The sequence below is a fragment of the Bos mutus genome, chromosome 17 (genome assembly GCF_027580195.1).
Source record: "Bos mutus isolate GX-2022 chromosome 17, NWIPB_WYAK_1.1, whole genome shotgun sequence".
NCBI classification, from domain to species: Eukaryota; Metazoa; Chordata; class Mammalia; order Artiodactyla; family Bovidae; genus Bos; species Bos mutus.
The window spans coordinates 42,577,516-42,595,822 of record NC_091633.1 but is presented as its reverse complement, the minus strand read 5'-3'; the positions used below and the strand labels follow the sequence as shown (position 1 = coordinate 42,595,822).

Genomic DNA, 18,307 nt, shown 5'->3' with positions numbered 1-18,307 from the left:
ATTTTCCTTAGTTGAAAAGTTCCTGGAGGTTGAATTCCTATACCAGAGGATATATATTTTTTAATGTATATTGCCAGATTGTTCTCCTGAGAGGTTGCATCAATTTATATTCCTACTAGCAGTATGACAGTATCATCTACACTGAACATTTCAGACAGAATTACTTCCATGCAAGATCATAAATACAAGGTTACCAAGAATATCCATCAACTGATAACAATGGGTAGCTCTGAGAACAGGGCTGGTTTTGATGTATGAGGGTCAAGCAAAATGCTAGCTTTATGTTTGCTGTTTGCATTTCCCCATAAGAATGTACTCATGGAATATTTGTGAAACTGAATATTTAAACTTCCTAATTAAAAAAAGTCAGATGCAAATTATTTACCATATGATTCAACTTATGTGACATTCCAGAAAAGGCAAAAACCATGTGCACAGTAAACAGATCAGTGGTTACAGGGACTGGGGGTAGGGAAAGGGACTGGCTATAAAAGGGCACAAAAAATTTATTTAATATAAATTATACCTTAATAATAATCTTAAAACACTAAAGAACACAGAATTAAAATATAACATTAAATCTTTAATGTCACAAAACGTTTAGAATAGATCCCTCTTTTTTTTTAATTAATATAAAACTGTGAATTATTCTGCCAGTTCTGACAAATGTGTACAGATGTGTAAGTGCCACCAACATCAAGATATAGAACAGTTACATCAAAACTGTTGCCAATTTTTTTTGCTGAGTATTATTCCATTGCATATATATATATCATACTTTGTTGATGGACATTGATTCTTTGAATGGTCTCTGACTATTAAAAATTAAGCTGCTATGAACATTTGTTTACAGGTCTTTGTATTGACATAGATTTCATTTCTCTTGGGAAGTTAGATAGCAATGAGTCGAGTTGAGTTCAGTTGCTCAGTCGTGTCCGACTCTTTGCAACGCCATGGACTGTAGCACGCCAGGCCTCCCGGTCCATCACCAACTCCCAGAGTGTACTCAAACTCATGTCCATTGAGTCGGTGATGCCATCCAACCATCTCATCCTCTGTCATCCCCTTCTCCCACCTTCAGTCTTTCCCAGCATCAGGGTCTTTTCCAAAGAGTCAGTACTTTGCATCAGGTGGCCAAAGTATTGGAGTTTCAGCTTCAGCATCAGTCCTTCCAATGAATAGTCAGGATTGATTTCTTATAGGATGGACTGGTAGGGTCTCTTTGCTGTCCAAGGGACTCTCAAGAGTCTTCTCCAACATCACAGTTCAAAAACATCAATTCTTTGGCGCTCAGCTTTCTTTATGGTCCAACTCTCACATCCGTACATGACTACTGGAAAAAACCATAGCTTTGACTAGATAGACCTTCGTTGGCAAAGTAACGTCTCTGCTTTTTCATAAGCTATCTAGGTTGGTCATAACTTTTCTTTCAAGGAGCAAGTGTCTTTTAATTTCATGGCTTCAGTCACCATCTACAGTGATTTTGGAGCCCAAAAAAATAAAGTCTGTCACTGTTTCCATTGTTTCCCCATCTATTTGCCATGAAGTGATGGGACCGGATGCCATGATCTTAGTTTTCTGAATGTTAAGGTTTAAGCCAACTTTTTCACTCTCCTCTTGCACTTTATCAAGAGGCTCTTTAGTTCTTCGCTTTCCGCCATAAGGGTGGTGTCATCTGCATATCTGAGATTATTGATATTTCTCCTGGCAATCTTGATTCCAGCTTGTGCTTCATTTAGCCCTGCATTTTGCATGATGTACTCTGCATATAAGTTAAATAATCAGGGTGACAGTATACAGTCTTGAGGTACTCCTTTCCTGATTTGGAACTAGTCTGTTGTTCCATGTCCAGTTCTAACTGTTGATTCTTGACCTGCATACAGATTTCTCAGGAGGTAGGTAAGGTGGTCTGGTATTCCTATCTCTTTAAGAATTTCACACAGTTTGTTATGATCCACACAGTCAAAGGCTTTGGCGTAGTCAATAAAGCAGAAGTAGATGTTTTTCTGGAACTCTCTTGGTTTTCTGATGATCCATTGGATGTTGGCAATTTGATCTCTGGTTCCTCTGCCTTTTCTAAATACAGCTTGAACATCTGGAAGTTCACGGTTCATGTACTGTTGAAGCCTGGCTTGGAGAATTTTGAGCATTACTTTGCTAGCGTGTGAGATGAGTGCAATTGTGCAGTAGTTTGAGCATTCTTTGGCATTGCCTTTCTTAGGGATTGGAACGAAGACTGACCTTTTCCAGTCCTGTGGCCACTGCTGAGTTTTCCAAATTTGCTGGCATATTGAGTGCAGCACTTTCACAGCATCATCTTTTAGGATTTGAAATAGCTCAACTGGAATTCTATCACCTTGACTAGCTTAGTTCATAGTGGTGCTTCCTAAGGCCCACTTGACTTTGCATTCCAGGATGTCTCGCTCTAGGTGAGTGATCACACCATTGTGATTATCTGGGTCATGAAGATCTTTTTTGTATAGCTCTTCTGTGTATTCTTGCCACCTCTTCTTAATATCTTCTGCTTCTGTTAGGTCCCTACCATTTCTGCCCTTCATTGTGTGCCCATCTTTGCATGAAATGTTTCCTTGGTATCTCTAATTTTCTTGAAGAGATTTATTGTTTTCCTCTACTTCTTGCACTGATCACTTAGGAAGGCTTTCTTATCTCTCCCTGCTGTTCTTTGGAACTCTGCATTCAAATGGATATATCTTTTCTCCTTTGCCTTTTGCTTCTCTTCTTTTCACAGCTATTTGTAAGACATCCTCAGACAACCATTTTGCCTTTTTGCATTTCTTTTTCTTGGGGATGGTCTTGATCACTGCCTCCTATACAATGTCATAAGCCTCCGTCCATAGTTCTTTGGCACTCTATCAGATCTAATAATCCCTGGAATCTATTTGTCACTTCCACTGTGTAATCGTAAGGGGTTTGATTTATGTCATACCTGAATGGTCTAGTGGTTTTCCCTACTTTCTTCAATAAGTCTAAATTGGGCAATAAGGAGTTCATGATCTGAGCTACAGTTAGCTCCTGGTCTTGTTTTTGCTAACTCTATAGAGCTTCTCCATCTTTGGCTGCAAAGAATATAATCAGTCTGATTTTGGTATTGACCATCTAGTGATGTCCATAGTACAGATGTTTAGCTTATTAAGAAACTTCCAAACTGTTTTCCAAACAATTATATCATTTTACATTATCAATTTATCAACTTTTTTCTTTTGTGTATTGTGTCTTGATGTTGTAGACAAGGAATCCCAACAGATCTTTTTCTAACCAGTTAGTTCCACTGTTCATTAAAATGATGTTCTATGAACACACATGTTAGAGTTTTAATTAAACTTACAAATCTAGGTTCTGAAAACCTACATATTTTAATACTTTGGATGTAAACTGCTCCTAATGATTAGTATCCAGTTAATTTTTTTTTCCCCATTGGTGAAAAAACGTACATCCTACGAACAGTTCTCCTTGCTTAAATTTCCACTCTTTTTACAAACAAAATACCCTTCCATTTGCTCTGGATCTTAGCTAAGACTAAGCCACCTTTCAAGTGAACCACCTCTCCCCACTTTCAACAGCAATCTGCTAAAGAATGACCCAGCCTCACTGCTTCTACTTCCTAATGTCCCATTTACTTTAAAAAAAACGTTCATTACTGAAAACATTAGCATATACTAATAGAACAGAATAATAGAATAATATATTAGAATAGAATAATAGAATAGAATAGAATAATATATTAGCTCCTAGGTACCCATCAACACCCAGCTTCAACAAAGACCAGTACGTGGCTAACATTGTTTCATCTCTCTCCTTCCTCCCTCTCCCTGATGAATTATTTCTAAATCAATTCCAGATGTTGTATCATTTCATCTGTAACTACTTTAGAATGTATCTCTAAAACAGAAGAACTTTAAAAAAAATACATACCCAGAATATCATTACCACATCTAAGGAATTATTCCCACCTAATATCCAGTTATCTGTGTTTATGTGTTCTTGATTGACTCATACACATTTTAAAATATTTTGTTTGTCTGAATCAGAATCCAAGTAGATCCATATACTGACATTGGTTAATTTTCTTGACTCACTTGTAACTGATAGGTTCTCTTTCAATCCAATGCAGTTATTATCTTTATAGATGTTCAAGTGGGAGCTTCTTCAAGTTGTCTCCTAATTACTTGAACCTTAAATTAAACCTAGTAATTTTTGAAAGCTTCCTAGATGTCTGATATAACAAGATGTTGCCAAGCTTATCTTGTACATTTTCAGCCCTAAATCTGGATTCAGCCATTTCTCATAGCAATCTTGGTTGCCTTAAGTGAAAAATATTATTTATACACAATGGCCTGGGTGCTAGTGATGCTCTAGTGGACAGAGCTAGGAAATATATTTCACTAGACAGAGCTAGGAAATATGTATCTATTTTAAATGATTAAAAACCATACTACTGAGCACTATAACATATATGGTCTTTCTTTCAAAGCCCAGTTATAAATGATACTGCATATAATGATTATTACATGCCTCCTTGGAAAATACTTAGAATAATGACTGATTTACAAAATAAGAAATAAACAACTTTTCCTAAAATCCACTGCTTCTCTTACCAGTTCTGCAAAGTCTGCGGCCTCCAAGTCACTCAATGCTGTGTCTAATTCCAACTATACGGAAAAAAAAAAACAAAAAAAAAACTGTAACACAAACATTTAATTTATATTACTTATTTTTTAGTACTGGCCATATAAAAGTGCTTAATTACTTGTGTGTGCTAAGTTGCTTCAGTTGTATCTGACTCTTTGTGACCCCATGGACTATGGCCACCAGGCTCCTCTGTCCATGGGATTCTCCAGGCAAGAATAATGGAGTGGGTTGCCATTTCGTCCTCCAATAATTACTTGAAGAAGTAAATAAATATCTCTCTCTCCTTTGTGTTATTTAAGGAATGTCCCAAAATGGAACATCTTGCTTTTAAGCTTTGCAATTACAAAAATAAAATCAGTGTATTTTACATATAGGCATTTTTCACTTACATCTTAATTATTGCAAAATGGGCTTCACTCTGTATTCAATACAAACTAATTTATGAAGTTACAAAGCTGCTTTACAGTTTTGTCAGAAAAAATTTTAACCTATAAAAATCTTAAGAGTAAAATAAATCAATCTTGATATAGCCAATCTATTATGAATTATTTTTCTATTTTCTATATATTTCTCAACAGTTCGATCTCGGAAAATATCAACATTCTTCCCTGTCTCTTGCCTTTAAACTCTTTTGTATAAAAAGACTGTTAATCTTTATTCATGGATTAAATCATGAAAGCAAGTGTTCCCCTGGAACCTGGCACAGTTTAACCACCCTACAGAGTTATTAGAAAAATCTCTTACTTAGGATTTAGCTTCTGTTCCTATGGAATTTGCCTGAACTCTTTCATGTATTTGTCCTTCCCTAAAGCATTCAAAAATTTAAAGCAGAATATATTTAATCTGAAGTTTAATCTGTAATGCATATATATAAACTGAAAACTATTGACAGTTAAAGTTTGTAGCGTGTATGGTATTTGTGGAAAATAATCCTTGTTTTTTATTTTTTTAAAGGCCAAGGGCACTCTCTGCAGGACCGTTTCACAAACTGTGTCTTACTGAGATGACAGAAGCTTTGGAAACATTAGTCATGCCTCTCAATGCTTTTCACACAGTGTGACTTATTACTCATTTGTGACCTACATTTTTCTGCATCTAGCAAATACTTCATGTTCTCCTTTTTGTGGGTATAGTTTCTGTTGTGAAAAACTACAGGACAAAAAGAAAATTACCTACTTAAGATTTCTGATCACAGAAATGTGAAACAGGTTGCTATTCCTGCTACTGAACTCTACAGTCTAAAACACAAGGTGACTGTAACTGTTTCTTCATACTGCTTAAGAGAAAAAGTAAAATATCTTTTCTCTTAATTACTCCAGTGTATCTTAGGGAAAAAAAATTTTTTTTAAAGTCTGACATATAAAATAAGGAAATTCTCAAACACCTGGGAAAGAAAACTGAAGTGCAACCTCACCATATACTAAACTCAGAACAAGTATATTTTTCTCCAACTTAAAAACAATTATTCCCACCTAAAATGTATCAGGTACAAACGACCTCACACACCTATATGTTTTTAACTAGATTTCTCAAGGCACAAAATTTCTTATTGTTTTCCATTGGAATATATATAGTCAGTAAATCCTACAGTTTTTAATCACAGTAAGAAATGTCAAAGGGAAAAGCAAAGCTTTTGAGTTCTTCGAGTCTGCTGATAAAACAAAAACGTCAAGGATTACCATGTATTTCAAACTTTACATTCATCAGAGACTTTTAGATCACTTTATCAGAGCGTATCTATCTCTTTCCAAAAATATTATTCTTAATTCTCTTAACCAGACTACAAAATGTGAAAACGTCTCAGCTATATCCTCATTGTTTCCTGTGTAGAAGTTCCACCTACCCAACTACACTGTGAGCATCCAAAGGACTTTTCTGGATTCCCAGAGCACAGCACACATCTGAGTACAGGAAGGGGACATATGTATGCCTATGGCTGATTGATGTTGATGTGTGGCAGAAACCAACATAACACTGTGAAGCAATTATCCTTCAATTAAAAATTAGTATATTTTTAAAATGTATATAGTCCTTTTAATCAAATATATGCTAAGCTAAGGGAATAATGTCAATAAAAGAGAAATCTGAATACAGGAAGAAGCCTTCACATGGAATTTATAAGACTGAAGTAGCCTGTATTTTTAAATGTCTTAAACTTCTTAGAAGGAAAATATTTAATCTTAATATATCCAAAGTCTAAATATACTTCCCCTAAAAACATTTAGTCTTATATCTCTACTCTCACAGAAGAGACGATATACTTTGTGGAGAAAACATTTCTTTAAGTGAAGAGAGTCTTCGGGGAGAGAACTTGGGCAAAACTCATGAGATGATAGCGTGTGTGCTTAACTGCTCAGTGGTGTCTGACTCTTTGCAACTCTGTGGACCATAGTCCACCAGGCTCCTCTGTCCATGGAATTTTCCAGGAAAGAAAACTGGAGTGGGTTGCCATTTCCTACTCTAGGAAAGAGACGATGGCACCTCTGACAATGGGTCTCATGTCTTTCAGAAGGAAAAAGACCCCAGAATGGACATGAGGCAGACTTTGGAACCAGGGTCTTTCTATATTAAATTTAAGGTTATCTAATTAAACTCTGTCTCTTATTGATGGGAGTAGAATTCTATATTTCATACTTTTCAGTATGGAAATGATTTAGGAAAATGATAATCATTGGCCTTGGTTAAAAAAGGCAGCAGGAGGCAGTTGACAGACGCAAGGACAAAAAAGAATATCAGAAGGTAAAGTTTCCTTTAAACATGCTCTAACCCCTCAACTCCCTCCAGTTATACAATATATAATACTAATTTCACAACTATAATTACAACAATGTGCAAGGCATGACTCTTAAGCATTTTATGTATTATAACTTCTTTATGAAGTTGATACTATTATTGTTCCAATTTTACAGATAAGAAAACTAAGTAAAGAGACTGATATATCAGTTTAAATTATTATTAAACTGTCAAAAGGCATAATTATTTGATCATATATTGTAGAATTCCATGAAGAGCAGAATCTTGAATTGGGCTTTTACTACAGCATAGCTTGAGTTTCTTCATGGACAAGGAACTGCTATGGCATGGTGCCTCATTAATACTGTTACAAATGCTGTGGCTAAATATACTGTTGTTGATGAATATGTCTGAAATGAGTCTTCATTCAGTCATTTCAGTCCATAAAGTTATTCTGGATCTAGAAATGACTAAAATCTCATTGATAACCCTCATGAACATTACCTTTGGGTGAGCTATCTATGGGACAAGGCTAAGGGTAATTACAGATGCTCATGTAAACAATGGAGAAGGCAATGGCACACTCCAGTACTCTTGCCTGGAAAAACCCATGGACGGAGGAGCCTGGTAGGCTGCAGTCCATGGGGTCGCTAAGAGTCTGACACGACTGAGCGACTTCACTTTCACGTTTCATGCATTGGAGAAGGAAATGGCAACCCACTCCAGTGTTTTTGCCTGGAGAATCCCAGGGACGGGGGAGTCTGGTGGGCTGCCGTCTATGGGGTCGCACAGAGTCGGACACAACTGAAGTGACTTAGAAGCATGTAAATAAAGATTTTGGTATTATTTGTGGAGTTTGTATTTTAGTTAAGAATATTTGTTAGCCAATCATTTCATCCACCTAACTCAATGACCCTGCATTATAAAATCAAAACCACAGAATTAAAAAGTAAGACACACATATAATTATGATTTCCAAAAAGTATTCCAAGTTTGAACAAAGTCTGAATGTTAAAGTAAAATGAGAGAACTAATTTTTATTTAGAAAGAAAAAGTTCACTGCACTGGACCTCCTACCATATCAACTAGTTGCCCTTTTAACTCTTACCTGCAATCCTGAAAATAACAAAAAGCCTATGGGGGAGAAAAAAAAAAAAGAGAAAATAAAGAATTATAAGGCAACTGGCTCTGATTCTTATTTATGACACCTAAGAGTACCTTAATTTCCTGGGGAAGTGTGAGCCACCGAACTCCAGGGAGATTGTCTAAGAGCACTGCACTGGAAGCATCGTACTGCTGTGTGCTGGGACTGGCACTCGAATGCAGTTTAGTGGGCTGAAGTGCTCTTTGAAAAAACAAGCTGAAAAAATGATCCAAACGAGGAACATTCTCAACCTGGCAAAAGGCACTGAAAAAACAAGAGCTGTAATGTCAGAACAACACACGGAAATGGTGGTCATTGCTTGTACAAACCTAAAGGGACTGGATCTTGCCCAACTACACAGGTTCTCTTCCTCACTCCTCCCTTCTTAATAAGAATTATAGCCATAATGTTACTGATGGAGTATATAAAGAAAGTCACCCTGTCAATATTTTTTACCCTAAAACTTTATTCTCAAATGCACTGGGCAGAGGGTGCATGGTGCCCTATGGGAAAACCACAGGGCTAACACAAGTGGTGTATCTAAACAGAATGGGCTGAAGTACCCTTTTGGCAAAAAATGTAAGTTGCTTTCACTTTTATTTCTCAACCATTTACAACTCCCAATATCTTTCAGTCAGCATAGGATAACAAAAAGATTTTGAGCTTCTAGAACAGATCTGACTGAACCCTATCACTGCTTTTCACTAGATAGATCTCTCAGGAAAATCATCTAACCTTTCTCTGAACTTTTGTTCCCAACTGTAAAAACAGGGATAATACAATCTAACTCTCATGAAAAGTACCTAGTATACAGCAAGTACTTATTATGCCTATTACTTACTGGTATACAGTAAACACATGATTAGCCTAAGTTATTTCCTCCCCTCTTTGCTAATGAAGGCACAGCTATTTAAAAACTAAAAAACAAAACAAAACAAAAACTTGGTTTCAGTGATGTAAAAGTAGTATAGCATTACCTACAACCATTCAGTGGTATAAACTACTGGATAACACAATAACTGATATATATATAAATACCATTAATATATCAGACTAGTATTCACTGATTCATTCAACTAATTACTTGAGTGCCTACTGTGTTTCAGGCACTATTCTCATGCATGGAGGTACAGCAATAAAAATATCAAGACAAAAGACAAAGTCTCTACTCCCCTGGAGCTCCCATTCTACTGGAGAATGATGATAAATGATCAAAAAGTAAAAACATGAACTTGTACAAAGGACTAAGCACAGAACAAGACTGTCTGAATGGGTGGGGTGACTGGCTGGCTATTTTAAATCAAATGGTTAGGGGAGGATCTCTGCGAAGGAACAGGGCATTTAAGCTGAGGTCCTGATGTCAAGAAGGTCTAGTGAGATGGAAGAGTACAAAAGCCAGGGTGGGAACAGGCTTGACCAGGATGCCTGCAGAACAGTACAGAAAGGCAGAGGGCATTGAGATCTGAAGTCAGAAAGGTATGTGGGAGCCACATAATAGTGTAGAAAGATCATTCTAACTTTGGAAATTAAAGAGGCAAGAATGGAGGCAAGGTAATCAGGAAGTTACTGTAGCAATGAGCCACAGCAGTAGTTAGTCGGACAGGGTTAATAGTGAAGATGGAGAGAAACGGATGGATTTGAGATTTATTTTGGAGACAGGCTGATTAGGATTTGCTGATGAATTGGTTGGGAATGATGAAGGAAATGTATCTTTAATTTGATCACAACTCTAAACTTTGTAAAGGTATAATCAATTTTCTGTCACTTACAGAGGACTAACCAGCTCACAACTTACAAGTGGTAATTTAAGTTTTGGACTTTTCAGTTATTTCATAATTTTTCACAATGGGCCTTTAATATCTTTCATAATCAGAAAACTTGTGATTAAAAAATTATTGCAAAATGACTTAATATCATGGATCCATACTGCTTCTTGGTTTCAAGAATTCAGTGGATCTTGACATTTATTATTTTAGTTTGCCTTTCAAATTCTAACTTGGGTAAGGAAAAAACTGCTTAAATTTGCTGACAACTTGGAGATGCTTCCAAATCAATGGAAGCTAAATATCCAAATGAAATTCAGAGAAATCAAGAATCCCTTGGCCCTCAACCTACTCATTGGAATTTATAGAACAACTCCAATTGCTTTATCTTCATATACAAAATTCATTACAGGAATTTATTCTTTGATCATCTCTAGTTTTTGAAAATAGAGATTCAGTTAGGGTAAAGCATAGCAATATTTGCTCATCTAGTATAAATTTAAGGAGGCAGTTTATAACCACCTTAAGAGTCCTTACTTTCATTGGTTAACATTCTTCTTACTAGTAAAAGGTAAAAGCACTATATATGAATGCCCAGCCTTTTGTAGTTCACACATTTGGAAAATGCTAATATGTAATTGGATTTGAGAAGAAGGTGTCTCCTAAGAGGCACCTGGAGGAAAACAGTGCAAATTAGACAATTTCTCCAGATGACATCATCACAGAAAATTCCTTTAGGCAGCTCTGAGAACAGTGACAACAAAGCTGATACTACTATGGTTTGGAAAAGTGTATAAACTGTCTTTGGAATTTTTATATTGATATACTCTTAAGGCTTTAAATTAAAGGTACCATTTTAGCCCTCTGAAGTACTGGGAATTAACAACAATCCTCCAAAGAGAAAAAAAAATCTACTTCTCACTCATAATTTTACATGTTCAAATGTTAAATGACTACCTCAAATTTCCTCCTTAAGATCAAGAAAGATGTAGCACATACTGCGAGGTTAAAAAAGCAAGAAGCAGAAAAATATGCACACTGTGAACTCACATGTAAAAAAAAGAATGTGTATATTCATATTATATAGACAATATTGGGTTGGCCAGAAAGTTCATTCAGGTTTCTCTGTAACATTTTGAGGGAAAAAAAAAAAAATGAACTTTTTGGCCAACCCAATATACGGAAGAATATACATGAAAATAAATAGTCAATTACCTTCTCCACTGTGTCTTTTATTTATTTTAATAGCACATTTTTTTACTAAAAAAAATTTTTAAGGAAAAATATCACATTTTAGGATAGTAATTTGACAATGGTCTTATAATCAGAAGAAAACACAAAAAACTTATTTGAAATCTTCTTACTCTTTTCTGTATCTGTTCTGAAGAAATGCTCTTACATTTGCCCCTACGAAAATATATCAAATCACAATGTAATTGAAATAAATTGTAATTTATTTCACAAAATAGTGATGTAAGATGTAAAAATCAAAGATTATTTCACTGATTTTTATTTCACTGATTATTATTTCACTGATATTTCTTTGATTATGAGATCAAAAGAGAAAAAGCACTGGATCAAATGAAAACCTGCCTATAGCTGTAAAATAAAAGCCAGACATGAAGGATGAGAAAATAAGAAAACAAACAACTAACTTGATAACCAAGAACACTATTAAGCACAAAAAGTAATTTGGAATCATATACTTAAAATGTGAGATTCAATTCAAAGAAGTACTCACCTGTCTAAAGAACCATACATAAATTTTATGGTTTGGGCAACATCTTCTATCATATTCCTTAGCTGAGGAAGAGGTACTCTAAAAAAAAGCAAAATAACATCTGTTCATTTATAACATAGACAATTGATTTCATAACAAAAGAAGCAGATCTTTACATTATACATATATGAAAAATGTGAAAAGTATGTATGTTAACTGAGTACAGCTGTGTAAAATGGTTGTTTCCTGCATAATCAAAAACTCTGATGTCTACATTTGGGGTACTAACATGGGTCAAGTACAAACTTTTATATCACCACGTACATGGAAATTATTTAATCCCCTTAGGACTTAATTTCCTTTATGTACAACAGGACCATAATCGCGAAACGTTCTCAGGTTCATTTTGAGGATTAAATAAAAGTAACACATTTAAGAAGTTGGTACAATATCTGGGCCCATAGAAACAAAAGTGAATTCTTTTTTTTTTTTTAATTTTTAATTAATTTTATTTTATTTTCAAACTCCACATAATTGTATTAGCTTTGCCAAACATCAAAATGAATCCACCACAGGTATACATGTGTTCCCCATCCTGAACCCTCCTCCCTCCTCCCTCCCCATACCATCCCTCTGGGTCGTCCCAGTGCACTAGCCCCAAGCATCTAGTATCATGCATTGAACCTGGACTGGCATCTCGTTTCATACATGATATTTTACATGTTTCAATGCCATTCTCCCAATTCTTCCCACCCTCTCCCTCTCCCACAAAGTCCATAAGACTGTTTTATACGTCAGTGTCTCTTTTGCTGTCTCGTATACAGGGTTATCGTTACCATCTTTCTAAATTCCATATATATGCGTTAGTATACTGTATTGGTGTTTTTCCTTCTGGCTTACTTCACTCTGTATTCTTGACACTTTCCAGTAATACTAAAATCTCAACTGAACCTCTAACTCTTGTGACAAAAAGATACCCCTTAATGAAAGAGAAAGTAGGAGAAAGGAAAGAAAGTAGGAGAAAGGAAAGAAATGGACTTAACACTTTCTTGTTGAAGCCTTGTAGGAATTTTACAAAGCAGGTCTTATTATTCCCATTACACCAATGGGTAAACTGAGGTTTAAGAAGTAACTTCTGCAAGGGAACCCAGGGAGAAGAACCTGCTGCTGCTACTGCTGCTAAGTCGCTTCAGTTGTGTCCGACTCTGTGCGACCCCATGGACTGCAGCCTACCAGGCTTCTCCGTCCATGGGATTCTCCAGGCAAGAACACTGGAGTGGGTTGCCATTTCCTTCTCCAATAGAACCTGCTGGTGGGCTCCAAAGTTATTCTCTCTACTATCCTACACTGTCTTCCTGGTTACGTCCTCACTATTCACTGCAGCCATCACAGTAAGATGATCTCCCCACCAAGAAAACGCATGTTACTACTAGAGTATAGGCCCCACTCTGTCCTCTGTGGGGCAATGCTTTTCTCATCCTGATTGTAAAAGGTACAGTGATGAAGAAAGAAACATACAGATGGTGGCATTAAGACACACAAGGGAAAAAAATCCCAGGGACACCAGTTCAGTTACAAACCACATGGGATGTTGGGGGCCAGAGTGAGGTACTCCGCCCATGACAAAGGTCATGAGGAAGGAGGCTCGACATACGCAAAGGCGGGATCGAGCCTCAGGAGTCCCCCTGGAACTCCTCGAGCATCTACCCCCATTACCAGAGCCTGCCTACTTTACTACTTTGTGCTCTTTCCTACATCTCTGACTTTACAGGGGGCTGTCCCCCACCACCTCTTTCGGAGAAGGAGTTAACCTAGAGCTCCAGTCAATAAAAACTCTTGGGTGTGACAAGAGTGTTTTAACCCTCAAACTCCTCTGAAGGTTCTCTGGCCTGCCTGACAGGCTTGTCCGGCCACATGTGATCGCTCACAGCACAAGATGCTTTAAACCTTCTAAAAACAGGTTCCTTAGAAAAGTTAGAAAACTATTAGTATAAGTATAATGGGCTAATTAGAAATTGTGTTGGTGAAGGGTTTTTCATTTGTTGAGCCAATGTTTGTTGCTAAGTCTCCATATCCCCTGCCCTTACACACATTAATGAATATATAGAATTAACCTTTGATATTAATCACGTTAGACCTTAGGCTAAGTAAATTCTTTCCTTAACTAAAACCCACTACACCCTCACCCTGTAGGAATGTAACTTCATTTGGGTGGCGTCTGTTTTGAGAATAATCAGCCCTGGAGAAATAAGTGTCCTGATTGACTGACCGCTGTCACAAGGAGAGGGTCAGAATTGTCAGCAGGCCCCCTGGCCAGAAGATGATGTAACACCCCTAAGACCTCTGTATACATTTGTATGAAGCACCTGACTTTGATAAAAGTCAGGACTGCTGACCCCGTGACTTTGCATAACATCTCAGTGTATAAAAGTAGACCATGGAAAATAAAGAATTGGGATCAGTTTCTCGAAATACTGGTCTCCCCATGTCTCTCTCTCACTCTGGTTGAGTCTCCATCTGGAGCGCGAACCCACCATGCTTACTAATTATGCCTGGGCTTCTAAGATCCGACCGGGAGGCCTCAGTGTCTCCTCTCCTTCGGGAGAACGGAAGGGCGCCTGCGGCCTCGTAAGTGGTGCAAACTTCTTGTCTTGAAGTTTTATTGGTCTCCCGCGTAAACCAAGCTACTCAGCCTCTTTTCTCCACTGAATTTTCCTACTGAGCTATCCTCATCCTATTAATCTTTATATCTTTAATTAATATCTAATTGAAGCTATCGTATCCTGATCTTCGCCTATGCCGTCTCTCCTTCGAATACCCTGGATCAGCCGGGGTGATGTTGGAGATACAGAGATGTACAAACTCACATTGAGGAGGCGCTCGTGCATGATCTCTCAATACTCTATTTCCCAATCAGAACAAATGAGAACAATAACAACTACCTTTCACAGTCATGTGAAACAAGATGAAACAAAGGAAAAGAGTCTGCTACAGAGCGGTTGATATGAGCAGTAAGACAGCTGGGTGAAGAGGTGGCTGGGACTATTTCTGACTTGAAGCTCAGGTTAGAGAGGGAGGAGGACCTTCCAATTTATTCTAACTTAACAAGCCAAATTCTCTAGGAAGGAAATGACATAAGAATTTAGGAGAGGCCCCCTCCCCACCCCCACCCTAGTCATAAAGACTGAGAAAATGGCTAGAGCATAATCTCCTTATCGAGCAAAACCTTGATCCAGAGCTCAGCAGTGACAGTCCTTTTTTGGCTTCAGGGCAAAACCTCTGGACACTGTCTCTAGCTGCCTAAATGTGACTGGTGGCATCATACGGTGACATCAGAACGTGGGAGAGCAGCCTCTGCCCACTTCTTTAGCTGGGCCTTCCTCTTTGCTCTCTAACTGCCCACACGACCTTATCTTACCCCTGTATTATCTGTATCTTTTCCCTTTTGGGCTACTACAAAAGTCTAAAGGCACGACCCTGCCTTTTACCTGCCAGTACACTGTAAAGCATCTTATTCTGGATATTCTCCAATTTGTATAAACCCATACTGTGAAACCTCATGCAAAAAGTTGACTCATTGGAAAAGACTCTGATGCTGGGAGGGATTGGGGGTGGGAGGAGAAGGGGACGACAAAGGATGAGATGGCTGGATGGCATCACCGACTTGATGGACATGAGTTTGGGTAAACTCCGGGAGCTGGTGATGGACAGGGAGGCCTGGCGTGCTGCAATTCATGTGGTCGCAAAGAGTCGGACACGACTGAGAGACTGAACTGAACTGATACTGTGAAAACAACTCGATTTTTCATTATACAACCCATCGCATAGGGCAGTCTCCTAGCAGGGTTCATTAAAGTCCTTTTTTAGACAGAAAAATGCACATGCATGCTAAGTCACTTCAGTCGTGTCTGACTCTTTGTGACGCTATAGAGTGTAGCCTGCCGGGCTCCTCTATTGATGGGATTCTCCAGGCAAGAATACTGGAGTGGGTTGCTGTGCCCTCCTCCCAGGGATCTTCCTGACCTAGGGACTGAACTCACATCTATTATGTCTCCTGCATTGGCAGACGGGTTCTTTACCACTAGCACCGCCTGGGAAGCCTGAAAAATGCACATTAGCTGGTTAAAGAGAACCATCATGTAACAGCACCACTATCCCTTCATGTGAACATTTTTGATTCTCTTTCTGTCCAAAACTAAAGACCCTTTTAAAACACAATCATTTTAATATTTTTCACTGCAGCCTCCTTTGGAGTTCCTGTTTGTGGTGTTAAAACAAGTCCACACATTGTTTGATACTGTTGCCTTTGAGTGTGGGCTGGATTTAGTAACTCACTTCTAATACATATATAGATAAATGTCAGCCCATTCTTATAGCCAACTATTAATAGTAAAATAAGATATATTTCAAAATACTTACAAAAAAGTTAAGAAGGGGACCATGATAAGACATACCATTAAAGAAATCACTTTAAAGTTAAAAATTCATTATTTGGTCAAAGATGCTCAACATCAAGGCAAAACATCTTTCTGCTGACCTTTACTTCTTCAAAATCACCAACAGGAAAAAGAATAAAAACTGTAAATATGCAAAATCCAAACCATGATACTGTCAAAAGTCTGAGCAGAGGACAAGCTGATCTCAGCCACCTCTGTACTGGTCGCATCTTAGAGGAAACGGTATTGACAGCCTTTCTGATTAATCTAGGTGGGCTGTCCTGGTGCCTTTCTGCAATCTTCACACCAAATGAACACAGGTAGCTATTAAACCAGTGCAGCAAACCTTTCAATTGTAAAACTTCCTGAATTGACCTTTTGACCAAAGTGTCATCATTTTAATGAAACAGACTTTATCAGCAGTATTTTAGAAATGAATTTAAGGTAAACAAAAATCCCAACTTACTCCTCGGCAGGCAGGCCAATTAACAACAGCTTGTCAGTTTCTTTCCAATAAGCTATATGAATTTGTTTTCCATTTAAAAGAAGGGATGAGCTAAGGAAAAAAACAGAGTCAAAATGAAATTAAGAATATCTTTAAATGTCATAAAATTATAAAGAGTCATTTAGAAAAGATTACATATGGTTATGATTTAAGAACTGCATGCTTAATAAGCAAATTTCTTGGCATATACCTAATTGCCACACAGAAAAGGCAAGGAATTGTACAACATAAACATATTCTAAAATACATACTTCAAAAAGCTCACAATAACCTGGTCAAACAAAAGACTCATTATAGCAAAAAACTATTGAAACTCTTTTGCTAACATTAATTGACTATATACACATTTTTTAAAGAAGAAAGCTTCCATCTCAGTGTGTTAACAAATTTTTACTGATTATCTATTTATGAACCTAATTTACTAAAAGAGATTACAAAGAAGTAAGATGTAGTCCCAGGCTCAAAACATGATCAGTTAGTATGGAACACGTAAATAAGTAACCAAAATGTTGTCAGATTTAAACGTATTCTCAAGGAAACATTTGGAGTGATAGATATATTCATGATGGTGATGGTTTCAGGGTCTATACCAATGTCAAAAACAATCAAATTACACAGTTTATGTATGTGCCATTTACTATACTTCAATTATATTTCAATTAATTTAGAAAACAATGTGTTCTAAAGAGAGATACAACAATAAACTATGGAAATAGATAATATGATTCAATCTTATAGTGTGGGGAGGTGGTGAGAAGGTGTATTCTTTGAAATTAAAATATGCCCATCAATCTTTATCTATTGAGTCCCAGGACATAGTGTACTTTCTATACTATAGTAGATGAGTATATGAGATTTTAAAAAGGATATTAGTTTTGCCTTAATAAAGTTTTAAAAATGCATGTACTTTTAGACAAATATTAGATTATAGTCATAATTAATTTTACTATAGTTTTAAAACTGTATGCAACAAAAGACACATGTTGCTAAGGCATCCCTGAAATAATAATAATCTTCATACTCTTTCAAAAAAGTTTTTCCTATATATATTTAGTTTTCCACATCTGATGATGGTTTAGTTGCTAAGTCACGTCCAACTCTTGCAACCCATGGACTGTAGCCTGCCAGGCTCCTCTGTGTATAGGATTTCCCAGGTAAGAATACTGGAATGGGTTGCCAGTTCCTTTTCCAAGAGATCTTCCCAACCCAGTGATTGAACTTGCATCTCCTACATTGGCAGGCAGATTCTTTACTGCTGAGCCACCAGGGAAGCTGCTTCCACATGTCTAATCCACATCTTATCTAACAAATATCTAAATATCAAAGATCTAAAGTATCTAGAAAAATAAAATCCAC

General features: G+C 37.1%; 1 protein-coding gene across 3 annotated transcripts in view; it reads right to left on the bottom strand.

The window, feature by feature from the left end:
- The window catches only part of INTU (inturned planar cell polarity protein), an 84,397-nt gene that overhangs the window by 23,925 nt on the left and 42,165 nt on the right, over nt 1-18,307 (bottom strand). For all 3 annotated transcript variants that reach the window (XM_005904813.2, XM_070386501.1, XM_070386500.1), the window contains exons 6-9: nt 16,913-17,002; nt 12,032-12,109; nt 8,602-8,791; nt 4,617-4,670 (exon numbers count right to left, since the gene is read on the bottom strand). In XM_005904813.2, the coding sequence (XP_005904875.2) occupies nt 4,617-4,670; nt 8,602-8,791; nt 12,032-12,109; nt 16,913-17,002 (412 nt within the window). The remainder of the gene's footprint in view (nt 1-4,616; nt 4,671-8,601; nt 8,792-12,031; nt 12,110-16,912; nt 17,003-18,307) is intronic.